The following is a 17,276-nucleotide window of genomic DNA, read 5'->3' as shown; positions in this document are numbered from 1 at the left end:
CGTCACACTGGAGGGACAGAAGCCCGGCAAGATTCCACAAGGTCAAGGCTAAAAGCATGCCTGTTTCCTCCATGGGCTGGGGCGGTGGGAGAGATGTACCTCCCAAACGTGTCCTGTGGTTTTCAGCCCTCACAGCACAAGTGCTCATTGTCTGATGTTGTGCCAAGTGCTGTGTACACATCCTTTCATTTAGTGTTGATTTTCTTCTGATATCTGGCTCTCTTTTCTAGAATGTCCCAAGAGGACAGCAGCCTTGCTTGCTTTGTTCACCACTGTATCCCTAGCAATGAGAACACTGCCTGGCTCATGGTAGTTGCTTGACAAATATTAGTTGAATGAGTGGAGTACAGCAGCCCATTGAGGCAGGCATTATTATTTCCCCATTTCACAGATCAGAAAGCTAAGGCACAGCAGGATTAATTAATTCTCCCATAGCCAGTAAGGCTAGATCCAGAGAAGCTCGTAACCCGGGTCAGTCTCTTCTAGAGCTGCTGCCTCCACCACTCTAACGGTGTGGGCAGGCAGCCATGCAGGTCCCTAGGATTTGAGTGGCTGATCTATTGGCTTCCTTGTGAGCCTCACAAGCCTCATCTTCCTGAGGCAGCAAAGGGAAGGAGATAATTGATGAGCTTAATTATCTGTGGCAACAACACAATGAGGGTGCCATCATGTGTGTGCTCATTGTGACTGCAGCGCAGGATTCCCTGAAATGGGTGTGCACACATCTCAACAGGTGCCATGAGCTGGGAGCTGTTCCATCCCATTCACTAGTCCCCACAAGAGCTTCATGTTCCAGGGTTTGAAAAATCACTCGTCTGTATAAAACAGAGATTATATTAGATGGAAACCACAGTTGGCCTTCATTAATGAATTTTGGCCTGATTAACACAGGTTCTGGCTTGACATCAATATGCAAGAGGAAACTTAGCAGGGGTGGGAGGAGACTCGCTTGAACTTTCTAACTTTGAAATTGGGAAGGGAAGGCTTATACGAAGCTTAGAGCTGAGGAGGGAACATGTAACGCGTCCCCGGGTGTATGAAGCTGCCTCTCTTTGCTCAGACCTTTGCAGGCTGAGGCCCGGCCCAGACTCTGGGGCCCTTGTGGCCCCATTCCATGCCCAAGGACACAGCCAGGATGGAAATCTAAGGTTGATTGACCCTGAAAAGCTACACCAAGCACTTCTGTTGTGTTCCGTCTCCTCCTCAGAACCCGGATGCCTGTCACGCATCCTCATCTTAACTCACCATTTCCTGAAATCTTCACAAGGACTTCTGGTGCCGTCTTGCCCTTGGAGGCCTGCCTCCTTATAGCTGGGTCTCTGCTCCTTCCCCTCCTGTGTGGACCCATACTGATGGCCTACCCTATGGGTTTACCTCCATAGCCGTCCCCACCTACCTGGTCAGTCTCTTGGCACCTCATCCCAAGAGTAAGCTTTTCCAAGTAGCAGGTATGTCTCTCCTCTCTTTGTCCCCACAGGCTGACCTCTGGTTTCAGATCTGGTTTCTGTACATCTCAACACATGACTTGGGCCCCTATTCTGAAATCAGGTGCCTGCAGCCCACTCCGCCCTGTGAGTCTGCCTGTGTCAAGTCATGGCCATCTCAGGGCCACTGGGGCTGTTATTTCTGGCCTCAAAAGGAGAGGGTCTGCCTGGATGATAGAACTTAGACATTTCTGGCCATGAGGTGAGTGGTGGGAACCATCAGCACACAACTTGTCTCACAGGACAGAATGGTAGCCTTGAGGGGCACCTAGTCTAGCTGCCTCACCTTTCATCAGGTTCTGGGAGAAATGAGATCAGACCTATTCAGGGAAAATGGTGCAATCAAAAGAAAGGAAAAATGACAGCCTTTGTCCAGCCCTCACCAGCTTCATACCTCAGCTCCATCATCAGAGAATGGACTCTTGCAGGGCATTTTATTACTTAAATGTATTTTTCACAGAGGTAATGCCAAGCAAAGAAAATCCTCTTTGAGTTATATGGCATTTTCGTTCAGCACTACAGGGTCTCTCATCTCTAAGCAGTAAAATCAGGCAGTAATTCAAAGTTTAAGTTACTGTTTCATTTTAAAAATATCACCTTAATCTTGTTGTATTTGGTCAAAAGTCTGCTTTGGCATTTTTGGTCACCTTTATCTGTAGTTTCGTTTCTGTTGGCTCTTATGAACATATGTAGGCTTTATTCAGAAAGACACTTGGGGTTTATTTTCTCGAGCAAGTGAAGGGGGGTAGAGGGAGAGATTGGGTTTCTGTGCAGATGTAAGGCAAGGCTGAGTGGCCGGTGATGGGTATCTTATGTCAGCCCAAGGTGGGATTTTAATGCTTTTTCTTGACTTTGGGAAGTATTAGCTTCGGATGGGAGTTGGTGGATATGCTTAGCTGGCAACTGTTTTCTCATTCTTTAAAGTGTACTGGGAGCAACTGGGGATAGAATATAGACTTTATCACTTAAAAAACCTGCTATTACTCTCTCTCTACTGCATTTCTCCCTTATCCATGAAGTCTCTGTAGGTAAGTGAGGAGATGGGTTTTTATGCAGAGACTATAGGAGGTCGGTGCTTCAGAACCCAAGATTCAGGAGCCTGCACTCTGCTGTGTGTTAGTGATGACATAGAAATGCAGACAACAGGAGGAGGGCAGCCAGGCCCACCCCTCAGAAGGCTGACCGCAGAGATGCTCTGGCAGAGGAGGACAAGCCTCCCGCTGAGGGGTCCAGCCAGGAGCAGTAGCCCTGCCATTGTCTGAGCTCCACGGATAAAGCGCCAGTGCAGCCCGAGTTCTGCGGAGCTCAGAATCAGGAGAAAATTAGTTTGAAGCCACAAAAGAGGCCATTACTGGGCTGCTTTGTGGCAGTTATAGATCTGATGTAGACTTCTGTACGCTCTGACCTTCCTTTTCACCAGTGACATGCTCAGCTCAGCCCCCTGTCCTCCCCCCCGTTTGGTGGCTGTGAAGTGTTCTCTCTCCTATGGCCACTTAGAATGTCTTTGTGTTCTTCCCTCATTTCTCCAAGAAACTCACTTTTCTTTGGTGATAGGTCTGGCAGGACTTCCGGAGAGTCTTGTTTTCTATGTCATGCGTCCATTCTTTTGTTCAACAAGTAATTGAAGGAACCTACTCTATGCTAGGCTTTGTTCTAGGTGCCTGAGACACATCTGGGAGTGAAAAAACCACATTCCCTACCCTCGTGGAGCCCATGTTTCAGTGGCATCTTGGCAGGGGTCCTATGGACATAGCACCTCTCTGCCTTTCCAGATGCAAAACGATGCGACTCTATGTGCAAGCTACCTTGGTACAGTTCCCAGAGAATTCCCTACAGATCTTGTGACTTGGCTTTGTTTGGAAGACACTATTGGCTGACAAGGAGGACCATGACCTTGGAAAACATCTTGACTTCATATAGTTAACTTCTTTAGAGTACAGACTTTAGAGTCAGATAGATGGGCTTGAACTCTGGTTCTGCAACTTTGAGCTGGCTTTCATTGGCAAACAACGTTTCTTCATGTGTGAGATGGATGTTATAATAATTCTTATCAAGTAAGGGCTGGGGTGAAAATTAAAGGAGAAAGTATAGGTAAAGCTTATAGCATAAGGCCAGGTTCATGATTAGTTATATTAAACCTTATCTACTTTATGAAAACTTTATAAGCCATTTCTAGCAGCACTGTGAAGGCTACAAATATATTGAGCTTTTGTATCTGTCCTATGAAGGATAGATATATTACACACAAACTGTGAAGTCCAGCAGCTAAATTATAATTGGGAAGAAAATATTAGAGGGAAGAGAGGAAACGAGAGGAGCAGGCATGGGACTGTGTGTGGGGTGGGTTGGAAATGTGGCCAGAGCCAAGGGGGGTCTGCAGGAACAGGAGAGGTCAGGGGGGTGTCCAGAGGAGGACACGGCTGAGTGGGGAGAGTTTGGGATGGGAAGAGAGAAAGGCATTTAGAAGAGAGGAACAGAGAGAGAAGCAGAGACGGGGGAGGAGGGGAGAACGGCTGTTGAAGGATTGGGGCTTGTAGAAGAGTCAGGGAAGTGTTGCTGGAGAAGCAGAATCAGGACCAGATGGTGGCTAGGCCTCAAAAAGGAGAACTTGAGTTTCAATCAGGGCTTGTGAGGAAAATGTTAACATTTTGGGCTCTTCTGTCTGACTTCCCAGTAGTAGGGAGAATCAGATGCGATGGTAGGAGGGACAGTCCAGGCATTGCATCTGCTCAGCTGAGAGTCTGGATGCCATTTAAGGAGCCAAGGAGTTGGATAGTGAGCCTGGATTTGGACAGTGAGAGATGACTCAATCTGGGCAACTGGACTAGAGAGGACAACAGAGCTGTGTGAATTGATCAGCAGGCAGGTTGATAGGTGGGACTGGTGTTCATCTGCCCATGCATCTATTTATCTGTCCAGTGGTTATGTAGTATCTGCTCTTATTTAGGTCCTTTACTAGGCACTGGGACTAAACAAGAGAATTGAAGTCTTCGTAGAACTAAGAGAGACAGGAAAGAAAGCAGTCATTGAAATACAGGGCAAGAGACAGTGTCAGAGCTGAGCACAAGTGCTGGGAGTACCTGGGGATGCCTATCTCAGGCTTCTGGGGGGCTGCAGACAAAGCAAGGCATCCAGGAGGGGGCCTCAAAGAAGGTGGCAGAGAAGACCCAGGGGGAGTACGCTCTGCTTGGGGGGTCTGTCAGCTGGAGCAGAGTGGGCTTGGGTTTGGGAGAGATGCAGGGGAGGGTATGTGGGGCATGGATCTCCAGGGGCCTTTTCTGCTGGGCTAACAAGCTCTGCCTTTCATCTGGGATGACAGGGAAGAGGAGTGGTTGTAAGGTAGGGTGGGGTGTCACCAACAAGTTTGCATTTTACAAAGATCACTCAGGTGTGGAGAAGCTATTCGAGGAAGGAAAGAATGAAGGTGCGGTTGGGATGGGCTGGAGGAAGGAACTAAGAGTTAGAGAAATCTGCTGGTTATCCATTCTATTCTCCTGACAGCTGCAGGAGGTAGGGATATCTTTATTTAGTGATAAGGAAGTGGAGATTTGGAAATGTTATGCAAATTGCTCAGATTCTCACCTCTAGTAGGCAGCAGGAGCTGTTGGTGTCAGATTCCCTTCAAGGTTTGCAGTGAGAGGCACGGACAGACCCTGAGCAGAAAGCCTCCCCCTCCCATCTTCACGGCTGGAGAGGAGAGTCACCATAGAAATTAGGTGCCCCTCTGCTTGCCCTCTGCCTCTCATGAATCCCGTCTGGTGGGGAAACTGCCCGAGCTGGTGGGGGCACAGGCAGTTGTGAAGGAGGCTTAGCGTGGGCTCCTCCCAGGAAACCAGGACAGCTGGAGACAGGCATCTCAGGGGCATTTATAGCAGTGGGGACATTTTTATTTTAAGCAGGTGTCAGCACCTCAGAACATTCTCTTCCTTTCTCCTAGAGCTGCCTGAGCCTACACACTCAGGCTGGGTGAGAGACATGTGAACGAAGTCCCTGTTCCCACACTGCCTCTTGCCCCTCTTGGAGTTTCTCCTGGGTGTTTTGTGCTGTCTGTCTCCTCCATGCCCCTCCTTGTATTTCTTCTCACTTTCCTTCCCTCATCTCCTCTGCCATGCCCTCCTCTGCCGCTTTCTCTTCTTGTGCTCCCCTTCCTTCATTCTTACTGCACTCTTTCCTTTCTAGACTTTTTTCCTCCTCATCGATAAAACAGAAGTGATAGTACCTAACCCACTAGAGTTTCTGGGAAGATGACTAATTAATTTCAGCAAGCCATTCCTACCCACTTTTAAGGTGCAGGCTTATGTCTGGCCCTAGGACTTATGAGCATGAACAGCTCTCTCAAGGAGCTTACTATCACTGGGAGTCAAGTTTAGAGGCCTGGTGCTATGAGCTGAACTCTCTTTTGAGGCCCTGGCTGGGACACTCTGGACGTCGGCTCCTGCAAATGCTTTGCTTGGGAGAGCTCTGATGATAATACTTGACGGTTGATCTGTTAGCCTGGAATAGCCGCAGGCCCTCACGCCTCTAAGAGATGCCAAGTTTAGGTGCCATCAGCTTCTGGAACACAGAGGGAAGGTGCACGCATCATCTGCTCCAGGTCTGTGGGCTAATCAGCTTCACTTCTGTAAGTTATCATAGCTGATTGCAACAATTTAGAGTGACAGGTCACAGCTGACAAGCAGGGGTTTCATTTGTTATAGTGGGAGGAGTGGCCGGCTAGCTCCATCTCCTCCCTGCAGCTCAGCGTGCAGCATCGTGGCAGCCTCCAGCCGGGGCCTCTCTCGTCTCTCCTTTCCCTCCTAGCTCTGGCGTGATTTCCTTCTCCTCTCTGTCCTCTGCCTCATTGTTTAGCTGTCCTGGGATGCCCGTAGAGGCTTTGCCGACCCTCTCACTGTTGTGGAACTCTGTGAATCACCACACACAGCACAGGACTAGGGAGGAGCTGAGGGATTGGATTACAAATTAAATCTGCTATTTACTGGCCTTGTCTCCTTGAGACATTCATTTGCTTTCTCTAGGGTTTAGTTTCTTAATTTGTAAGATGAATGCACCTGCTCTCACCTAGGGTTACATAAGGTGTGTCCCATAAATAAACATGTTTTAAGTACTTGCTGTTTGCTATACTCTAAATAAATATGTCTGTTTCTTTCAAGCAGATATATAAACAGTTAAGCTCCATACAGTGTGGTAAGTGCAATGAGACAGTCACCTGAGGCACAGAGGTGGGAGCCCCAGGACAGCCAGGCAAGGAAGCAGGGAGCTGAAGCTGGTCTGACTGCATTCTCATGCTGCGTTTCCCTGAAAGGCATACCTCTTCAGCTCTGTGTAAATTAGTCTCATTGCTGCTTGGAGCCCCTGTCCTATAGGGCTAGGAGGAAACTTGACCTTGATCATTTTGTGAGTTTACCTCCTCCCTGGGGTCCTGTCAAGGGTCTGAACTCTTACTCATAGTCAAAATGCTGGGGTGGAGAGGTAGGTCCACCAGGCACTTCTGTGCACGGGTCATTGCTTTTGTTCATTCCTTTCCTCAACATGTTCTAATTGAGCACCTACTGTGTGCCAGGTACTGCTCTAGGTATTTTGGGTATAGCAGTTGTATTAGTCTGTTTCTGTTTCTTAAAACAAAATACCTGAAACTGGGTAATTTATAACAAAAAGAGGTTTATATCTTACAGTTGGAGGCTGGGAAGTCCAAAGTCCAGGGAACAACATGTGGTGAGGGTCTTCCTCTTGGTGGGAACTCTACTGTCTCATGGCAACCAGGGTGTCAAATGGTAAGAATGGGCTGAACAAGAGAGAGCTAAGCTTCTCACTCCTTACAAAGCCCTCAGAATCACGTCCATGATCACCCATTAAACCATCAATGGATTAATCCATTCATGAGCATATAGTCCTCGCAATCTAATCACCTCTTAAAGGCCCCACCTTTCAATACCATTACAAGATTTCCCACCTTCTTAACACTACTACAATGGATATTAAGTCTCAATACATGAACTTTTGAGGGACACATTTAACCCCTAGGAGCAGTGAACAAAACAAAGATCCCAGTCCTCATTGAACTTATATTCTAGCAAAGAATACAGACAAGAAACATCACATAAAACATATCAATGATTTATACGGTATATTAGAAGATGATAGATTTTAAATTAAAAACAAGGAAAAGTAGAATAGTATTAGAGGATTAGGAATGCCCATTGTAATTTTAAAAAGGGGTTGAAAGAAGGCTTCAATAAGAAGGTGACATTCGAGCAAAGTCTTGAGAAGATAAGGAGGGAGCAGGAAGGGACACTCGATGTCCTTTCTCCAGGGCCCTTTTCAGGTCTGGGCTCTCTGCTGCTCCCAAGCCTTGCCTGGTGATTTTGTGCACAGTCCCACCTCTCCTGATGCACACCAGGCTGTCCTTGCTCTGTGGGGTCTGGCATTTCCCCAAGAGGCCAACAGGCAGCAGGGCCTGGGAAATCCACGTTCTTCCTCACCTGCCCTGTCCCCTCAAATTCCAGATAGAGAAAAATCTGAGTAATTTAAAATTATATAATATTATACAGTCTTAAGAGGATCCCAGAGAAAGAGACAGTAGGGGAAGGCTCTGGAAGTGAGAAGCAATGGAAGTGAGCCTAGGAAGTCTCAGTGGAGTGACACTGGGAGTGTAAAACAGGGACTGGGGACCAGTTGGAGGTGAGCTGGAGAGTCTGCAGGGCAGGGCTGCTGGCCTCACCCACTGAGGTGCAGGTCACTGTTGGGTGCATCACATGGGTGGTTCTGCAAAGGAGAGGCTGTATGAGTTTGCTCAGTGTTGGAACTTGTCCCGTGGACTCTTGCCTTTGGGGATTTGGCATCTTTTCCTTAGGCTTCTTCACATGGAACCTTTCTCCTTTCCTTTGGCATTTCATGAGCAAGACTCTCTACTGGTTTGTTACACAATTTAGAGAAATTTTATTCAGCCTTGCCTCTAAAAGCAAACCTGTGCTAATTTATATATGAATGGACTGAAATATGCCTTCTCACTCACTGAAAAAGGGTTTGCAAAATCACTGACAAGATAAACAAAGTGAGAAAGTTACCTAAGAGAACAAAATTCGCGGACATGTGTGTCTTCTTTCAGCCTTAGTTTCCCCATATGTAACATGAAAGTGAATCCTTGCAAGATCTAAAATGCTACAGTTCTGTGCACCTGTGTTCAGTCTTCTAATTGCAGTGTTGCTTGCTTATGTCAATTAAGAGAACCTGTGCTTCAGGAAAACCTCAATCATTTGTTCCTTTAGCAAATCCTTATTGAAGGCCTGCTCTCTACCAAGTGTAGGCCAGTATCCTGGATACAGCAGGAAACGGGATCCAGTCACTGCCTTTGGGGCACCAGCCCTCTAGTGGGGAACTGCAGGAGGAAGAGTAATCGTGGTAGGTAGCGGTGGCAAGGGCACCAAGAGGGAGAAGTTCAGGGAGGCAAACGGGAGTGGTTTCTGGGAAGAGTTCTCCTAGCACCACTGAGCAAAGCAAGTCAGGCTTTTTACCCCCAGCTATTAATTTAATAATTATTAAACTTTTGGAGAGGATAAGGAATAATGCAGTGAACACTGTATGCCTATCACAAAGATTTGACAGTTAGCATGGTGCCACATGTGTGCTCTCTCTCTGTGTACACATACACTCTTCTCCCTGAACTACTGAGAAGTAATTTGCAACATGTGATACCTAACCCCTCAGGAAAGGGGCGTTCTCTTATATAACCACCTTAGTAGGTATTATAACACCTATGAGAACAAGAATTTCATATCAACTAATATACAGTTCACATTAAAATCACAATTTTTCCCAAAGTGTGTTTTATAACTTTGTATAATAATTATTACTCAAGATCCAATTAAGTTTTACTCATCGCATTTGTTTTCTGTCTTTAATACCTTTTAATCTAGAACAATGATCTACCCATCCCAGTTTTTTTTGTTTGTTTGTTTTCCTTTTTAGAGTTCAGGCAGTTATCTTATAAAATGTTTTCAATTTTGGATTTGCCTGTTTTCTAATGGGTAGAACCAAGTTAAGCATTTTTGGCTCCTGTACTTCATAGGTGCTGTTGTGTGTTTCCTTTTGTGGCACATAAGGCGACACAGGCCAGGTTGTCCCACTGTTAGTGGTATTAACTTGGTGCCTTAGTGAAACTGCCATATGTTTTACAGAAAATTTACATTTTCTTCTTTCTAATGACTAAGTATTCTATGAGGTGACATTTTGAGACTATGTGAATGTCTTGCTCCCCAATAACTTTCACCCAAAATTTTTAGCAAACATAAAGTGATCCTTTTCTGAATCAATTATTACACGGGGAGTTACAAAATGGTAATTTTCTAGTTCTAGCCTTCCTTTAAGATTTATTTAGCTGGATTTCTTTTGTAAGGATGAGCTTTTTCCTTATTTTCACAGTTTTAGCTGTTTGGATTTAAAGTTTAAGGTTCTGCCTTCTTTAGAACTCCTAACTCGTAAAAGTGTATGTGTGTGTATATGAGAGAGAGAGAGAGACAGAGACAGAGACAAAGAGAACATAGCACTGAGTGCTGGGTCACACACAGGCCGTCAGTTCGGGTGAGATGGTGCCTTCTACTCTTCTCTGCAGCCACAGGGGCTTCCTTGCTTTTTCTCAAGTGTAGTCAGAATCTCCCACCTCAGGGCTTTTGCACTTCCCTCTGCCTGGATCCTTCTTCCCCAGACAGCTAAATGACTCCATTTATTCTGTTCTCTGCTCAGATGTCATCTTGCCAGCAGATTTCCTGCTTGCCCCATGTAATACACCAGCCCGTCGCCATCATTCTCTGTCTCTTACTTTCCTTTATTTTTTTCCATGGCTCGCATTAGCACCTGCCATAAAAGCTTTATGGGAACAGGCCTTTGTCTCATTGAAGAGCCTCAAATAGGGCCTGGCCCATAGTAGGTGCTCAGTAAATAATTGTTGAATGCAAGAAAGAACATATATGTATGCATGTTTGGTAAGGTTCTGAATGAGACCAAAGACCCCCCTCCCTTGTTTGTCTGCCCAGTTCCTTGCAGGTGACCACTGAGCCCCACAATCCCTGGGCAAAGATGGCGCTGTCTTTCCGTCTGCCAGGGACAATGTGTGTGGTTTCTGAGTTGAGCAGTCAGCAGCCACTCACTTTATGCCCAATTATTAAAGCCAGCAAAGCCGTGGGATTATTTCCCTCCTCTACTGTGACATGATTTTGGGCGAATAAAAACAAATCGGAATTCATCAACTGTGAACAAAATTGTCAGCTGTGAACTGTCAACAGTCTGGTTTAAAATAGATGATAGGTTGATGAAATACAGTGGAGAGAGCAATTTAAATAAAATGTTAAAAATAATACCCAAAGCATGCAAGGCAAAGCAAAGAATGTGGTGTGGGTAAGAAATGCACTCACTAGAGACCTGCGTGAGCAATGAACCAAAACAGGCTATTAGTTTTGCTTTACAAATCATAGAGGAGAAAGATTTACTGGCCATTTGCAGGAAAACATTTACTCATTCTGACGTACTGGTGTGTTATGCTAAACAGAAGGGAAGATTGGTTGAGAAACCTGCTAGCACATTTATTTTTAAGTAGGTCAACATTTTGAATATTTCGGCCCTTCTTTCTCTGTTTCTGCGATGATTGGGGAAGGCATTTCTGTTCTAGCAGGTCAAGGGTCTAGAAGCTTCTGGGGTTTGTATTTATATTTGTGTTTGTGTGAATATGGGTTCCAGTACAATGTTTAAAAGTACTTATTTCCCACTTTCTCCACTCTCCTCTTTTAGAGAATTAGAGTTAATTATTTAACTCCTTTGTTATAAAATCAGTATATAGGCTTGAACTTTTCATATTTCCTCTTTTCTGAGCATGAGTCACAGCTGATACAACTTGGCCACGTTCTTTACATCCAACCACTACATATCCTGAGGCTGCTGTTCCATGGTTTTTTGTTTTGTTTCCATTAGAACTGAGCCATATTGGCACAAAGATCTGTGCTCTGTAAATCTAAGACAAAGTATTTCCATTCCTTAGAATCCATCTCTTTTTTAAAGTTTGGATGGAAGCTGTATTAGTTTGCTAGGGCTACTGTAACAAAGTGCCACAGACTGGGTGACAAGCAATAGAGATTTATAGACTCACAGTTCTGGAGGCTAGAAGTCCAAAATCAAGGAACCAAGCAGGGTTGGTTCCTTCTGAAGACTGTGAGGGAGAGTCTGTTTCGTGCTTCTGTCCTGGCTTCCCCGGCTGGCTTGTAGATGGCTATCTACCCTCTCTCTTCACATTGTCTTCCCTCTCTGCATGTTTATCTCTGTCTGAATTTCCCCTTCTTGTAGGAATAGCAGTGTGTTGGATTAGGGCCCACCCTCATGACCTCATTTTAGCTGACTACCTTGGTAAAGACCCTGTTGTTAAATAAGGTCCCATTCTGAGTTACCGGTGATTAAGGCTCAGACATATCTTTTACGAAGAACATAATTCAACACATAACAGAAGGTGTGTAACTGTGCGTTCCAGAGGGGCCTCCCTATAGAGAACAGTAGTGATTCCTCTCCCGTTACACCCACTTCTGGTACTGGCCGGAGGTAGAGGAGGGGTCCTCCCCAGTGGACGGCAGTGACCATCTGATGGTAACTCTACCTCTATTGCGGTGTCTTTCAACTCTTCTGATGGAGGGGATTCAAGGGGTACCTTTAGCTTTGCTATTTGTGAGCTTTAAGCAACTGAGTGGCTCTCCAGTCCAAATCCGAAAGATGTTTACACCTGTTTGCTCTTTTTTTATTCTCAAAAAAAAAAAAAAAAAAAAAAATTGTTTTCCCTAAAGTGAGGAGTTATGAGTGTCCCTTTATCAGACCTCAAGAAGGTCACTTTTTAAGATTTTTTTCCCCTGCAACCTCCAAGCTATGAACTCTGAGAGCTGGGCTTGCAATCCACCCTCCTCCAACGCGAGCTTTGAGGAGAGTACTCTGACCTCCTGGATCCTCAGTGCCTGCAAGGCAGATGTGGAGGAGCAGACAAATGCTACTGAGCAAGCCCTTGTTGTAAAGAAATCACCATCCATAATTTTACCAGTTTTCAGCTCTTGCTTTGAACACACTGTAAGAGAGAAGGTGTGGAATTCTGCACCCTTCCTGTTGGCTCCTGAAGTCAGGAGGGAGCCAGTGATGTCCTGTGGTGTTGGAGGTACTTATTTCTCCCTCCTCCCATCTCCCTAGGAGAATCCTTTCACCATCTTGCTCTAGGCTCCCTTCTGCCTCTTTCCCGGGGAGAGTTGTATATGTCTTTTGTGGTTCCAACTTTACTGAAGTATAACTGAGAAATAAAAATTGTATATAATCATGGCTGTCTATGTTGGTGGGAGCCCAGCATCTCTTGGATCATGTACATGTTCCTAGCGAGGGGCAGGTTCACCTCGTTGGAAAGGTGATGTGGCTGCTTCTTCTGCTTGGCTCCTGTTGTCTTGGCAGGCTGTACTCAGGGTGTAGCATACCTGCCTTGCATTTCCAGGATCTGTATGTACGCAGACCAGGGCATGCTTTTGCAAGGTTCATCCAGGTCTGTGCACTTTCTCCACCTGGGGATCTGTGTCCTGCCACCTGGGAGACGGTGTTGAGACCTCTACTTGGTGTTGAGGCCCCAGTCACATTGTGCTGCCCCACACAGCAGGAAGCCCTGGACTCTGAGAGTTCTCTGGCCCCTGTGTATAAAGCTGGGGCTCGTGATCACCTCTTGGCTTTTATATCCTCTCTTCCCTAGCAGGAACCTGTGAGGGAGAAGAGAGTGATAAGTGGTTGGGGGTAACTTTGAGGGTGAGAACTGGAGAAGCTCTGTGGCAGGGAATGCTTGTGAGATGCCCGAGTTGTGGGTCCTCAGGAAGCCTCGGCCCAGAGGGGGTTCAGGTTCAGAGCTCCCAGCTATCCCCTGATGGCGCCTCACACACATGCTCTCGCTTGCTCATCCTGCCCAGTTCTCCTGGGAGGTGTGGGTCTAGCTTGGTTGTCAACTCCACAGAAGTCTGTACAGTTTATGTTTTATCATAAAGTACTTGATACATAAAAATCTATATATTATTTACTGAAGTGGTCAAGCCTAGCAACAAACAAAAGCCTCAGAACCCAACATGTATCTTGTGAAATAAAGCATTACTGATTTTTGTGATGTATCCCTGTCTGACCCCGTTCTGCTGCCTCCCTTGGGGGGTAACCCCCATCTGGATGGTATTTATTATTCTTTCTCTCCACCCCCTTTTTAAAGGTGCTTTTACTACATATGTTTATATCTCTGAATAGACTGTTTTGAGCTTTATAAAAATGGAATTACAGCCTTTTGAGCTTCATTTTAAATGCCACATCTTGTCCTGGAAGATAAAAAGCAGATCTGTGTCCTTGAAACTTGGATTTTCACTGGTGCAGATAAGTACTGTGTTCTCTGGTGGCACCTTTCTAGAGTCAGGGAGGAGGCTGGGCTGCGGGGCTGTACAGGAGAGCAGGTGCTGTGGCCCAGCCAACGAAGCCGAGTTACAGGAATTACAGCCCACAGGGCTTCCTCGTCAAGGCCACCCAAGGGAACAGGTATTCTGGGCATCTGGGAGGCAGATAGACTAGGCTCCCACTCCAACAGTAGGCTGGGGCAGAAAGGGAGGCTGAGCGGCAGAGTGCTGCATGTGGACCTCAAAGAGGGGACTCAGGAAGTGGATGTGGATCAGGATGAACATCTGGAGTACTGAGCTCCAGCACCTGCATTCCTTGTGCAGGCAGATTGGTAAACTCCTGGAGGCTGGACTCAGGGACTTAGAGCAGCAGAGTGAACAGTGCTGCCCTGTCTTCTGCCTTTATCATTCAGCAGCTGTTTATTGAACACTTCCTATGTGCCAGGGCTGTATATGTGTCTTAACAGACCAGGAATCAGAGTGACTAGGACTCTTTCCTGCTATTAAGCACCTCATGGTATACCAGGAAGTCAACCATTCTGTTGGTCAGCTTTTGCTAAGTTATGCCGTAGTAACAAGTGATTGCCAAACATCAGTGGCTTACAACAGCAAAGACTATTTCTGTGTTCATGTTATGTGTTACGTGTGAGTTAGCTTCAGCTCTGTTCCATGTCCTCTGCCTTTTGGGTCCTGGGCAGAAGGAATGGTGTTTATCTTGCGCATGTCATTTTCATAGTGGAGAGAAAAGAGTGAAAGACGAGATAAAACCAGATGGTGGTCTTGAAGTGTCTGCTCCAACCGGGCGTGCATCACTCCTACTGACAGTCACCCAGTCAGAGCGAGCATGTGGCCAGGGCTGGTGTCACCTTGGGGTGGATGTCAGCCCTCCCCCAGGGAAGTGCCGTGCCTCAAAAGACAGAGCTGAGAGTGCATATATAGATTCCTCTTTCAGGGAAGGCAGAGAATATTTGGGAAAAATATTATAGTCTATTGCAGATACAAACCAGCAGTTACATTAACGGTATGATAAGGCTTTATGATAAATAAATGTAATGATTTTGACTTTATAAAAGAAATTGATACAGAAATATGTATTTTTCCCCTAAATGACCTTTAGAGATTCTATTGAGAAATAGTTTGAGAATCACTAGTCTGAAACTGAAGATTTTTCCGGAGAGCTCACCCAGAAGTTGGGTGACGGGGGGACTCACCACAGTGGTCCTCACTCTAGCCGTGGTCACATCCACATACTCTGTGCCTATTTGCAAAGAAGCTTGTTATGCTAGTGACCTGCCTGCCACCTTCTGGCATTGCTCTGGGCTTACCTTCAATCCATGTGGGTCATATGTAGGCACGTCCCACACCTGCGAGTCCCTTCTGTGCTCCGTCCCTACATACTCGTACGCAGATATCCCACCTCACCTCATAGTCACCATGTGTCTTTAGAAGGGTACACTCTCTTTTGCTTTGTCATGAGATCAGTGGGTGCGAACTCTGGCCATGGCTTCTTTTCATGTAACACTCACGCTGGGCACATATCGGATGTTTCACAAATGTGTCCAAAGGGAGTTTGCATCAAGACGAAGCCAGCACCCTGTAGGTTTGCTCTATCGTGCTCTCCCTGAAGGAGTAGCCAGCGGCAGTATGGGTGACAGTACGAGTTACACAAGAGTGACTCCAGCACATTTAGAACCAGATTTGAAGCACTCTTTCCCTCAGTTTGTCATTGGTATGGGGACTGAATAACTCGTCCTCTCATAAAGAGCCCGTATTCATCTGCACCCGTATGTGTAGCTTTGCAAATGCTAGCAGCCTTTTTTCAAAGGTATGCATTTGTGTTTTCCAAGGGCAGGGACCGTATCTTTTCTTTTCTTTCTTTTTTTAATATTCCCTGTGGCACCTGATAAGAGCTGCACGCACAGTGGGTACTCAGTAAATTTCGCCTATCTCTTCTTCCTTTGAACCTCTACCAGATACACATATGGTCCTGGCCCATGAGCCTTTACAGAGGACTGATTACGCACAGCCTTGATCTTGAGAATTTTACAGGCAAAAAGGGAATAAACTCTCAGACAATTGAGATCTTGGCTAAAAGCCAAGTTGCATAAATAGCCACACACAGTTAAGTCCGAGATGTCTGTACTCTGAAACCCCATCCACATGACAGAAACAGTGTCATGAGACACACTGTTAAGTGCTTAGCCCTGGAGTCAGACATAGCTTCAAATAAGCTTTGTGATCTTTTGCAAGTTATTTAACCTTTTCTGGGTCTCATTTTCTTCATCCATTATGGAGGAGTAATAAAAATGCTGGTAATTTTTCTGATCTTTTGCACCTATAAATAATATCCCACTCTCTGGCTCATGTTCTGAATCTATCAAGACGTAAGAGTCAAGAGCTGGCAGAAAGTGACCAGGATATTACTGCTGTTAACTGATAAAGGGTTGACAAGAGGATGTGGTTTATGGGGTTTTAATGGGGAATCCTGGAATTAGGTGGGTGTTTCCACTGAGTCACAGGCTAGTTAGAACACAGGTGTCGTCCAGAGGGGGAAACCATGTAAACTTAGGTTTTGGACAATGGAAGCAAAAGCATTCACTCCTCTCTGCTCCTAAAGGGAAGTGCTGAGCCTCAGATTAGCATCCAAACTTACCAAAGACATTGTTACTCTTCTTCCCCAGGAAGAGCATGTGAGCAGGATGAGAAGGACTAGGAGTGTTTTACAAGCAGAGCTTCCTCTACATGGGAGGAAATGTAAGGGAAGAAGCCTTCTGTAGTGAAGTGGGAGGTCTTCGTGGACCACACAGGACTCCACAGATGTTAAGTTACATGTTAATTAATTTTATTACATAAATAGTCACAGTTGAGTTTACCATTCATTAAAGTAAGCCTTCCAGTGCTTCCTCAGTGTGTTTAGAAATGATCCTGTCCATTTGGAAAAACAAAAAGTCATTTCTTATTGAGTCTTCTTTAATTGAGATGGACTTTTCCTTTCTCTCTCTTTGCTCCCATGAAGCAAAAAGCATTGGCTGTTTCCTAAGGAAGCTGAGTAGGTGTCTGTTGTGGCTGCATTCTTAAGGCTTGTTCTGTCTCTCTTTTGCAGTGCAAGTTGGAGTTCCATGCTTGTTCTACAGGCAGAAGCCTCACCACCCTCTGTGATGGTCCCTGTCCGTGTCTCCCGGAGCCTGAGCCACCAAAACACAAGGCAGAAAAGAATGGTGAATGGGGATCTTAGGAAACTTTTGGAATGGAGTATGGGTGGACAGGGAGGGTTGGCATGGCAAAGTTCTGTCCCAGATGCCAGAAGCTGGCATTTAACGGAGCTGTTCTGGCCCAAGGTGGGGAAAATTGGCAGACTTGGCAAATAAGT

At 45.8% G+C, this 17,276-nt stretch overlaps 1 protein-coding gene across 1 annotated transcript in view; it reads left to right on the top strand.

The window, feature by feature from the left end:
* The window catches only part of SPOCK1 (SPARC (osteonectin), cwcv and kazal like domains proteoglycan 1), a 498,033-nt gene that overhangs the window by 391,813 nt on the left and 88,944 nt on the right, over positions 1-17,276 (top strand). The window contains exon 5 of the mRNA XM_063086936.1: positions 17,010-17,124. Coding sequence (XP_062943006.1) covers positions 17,010-17,124 — 115 coding nt within the window. The remainder of the gene's footprint in view (positions 1-17,009; positions 17,125-17,276) is intronic.

The sequence above is a fragment of the Cynocephalus volans genome, chromosome 2 (assembly GCF_027409185.1).
Source record: "Cynocephalus volans isolate mCynVol1 chromosome 2, mCynVol1.pri, whole genome shotgun sequence".
NCBI lineage: Eukaryota > Metazoa > Chordata > Mammalia > Dermoptera > Cynocephalidae > Cynocephalus > Cynocephalus volans.
Note: the sequence above shows the minus strand (reverse complement) of the source record. Positions and strands in the feature narration are given on the sequence as shown.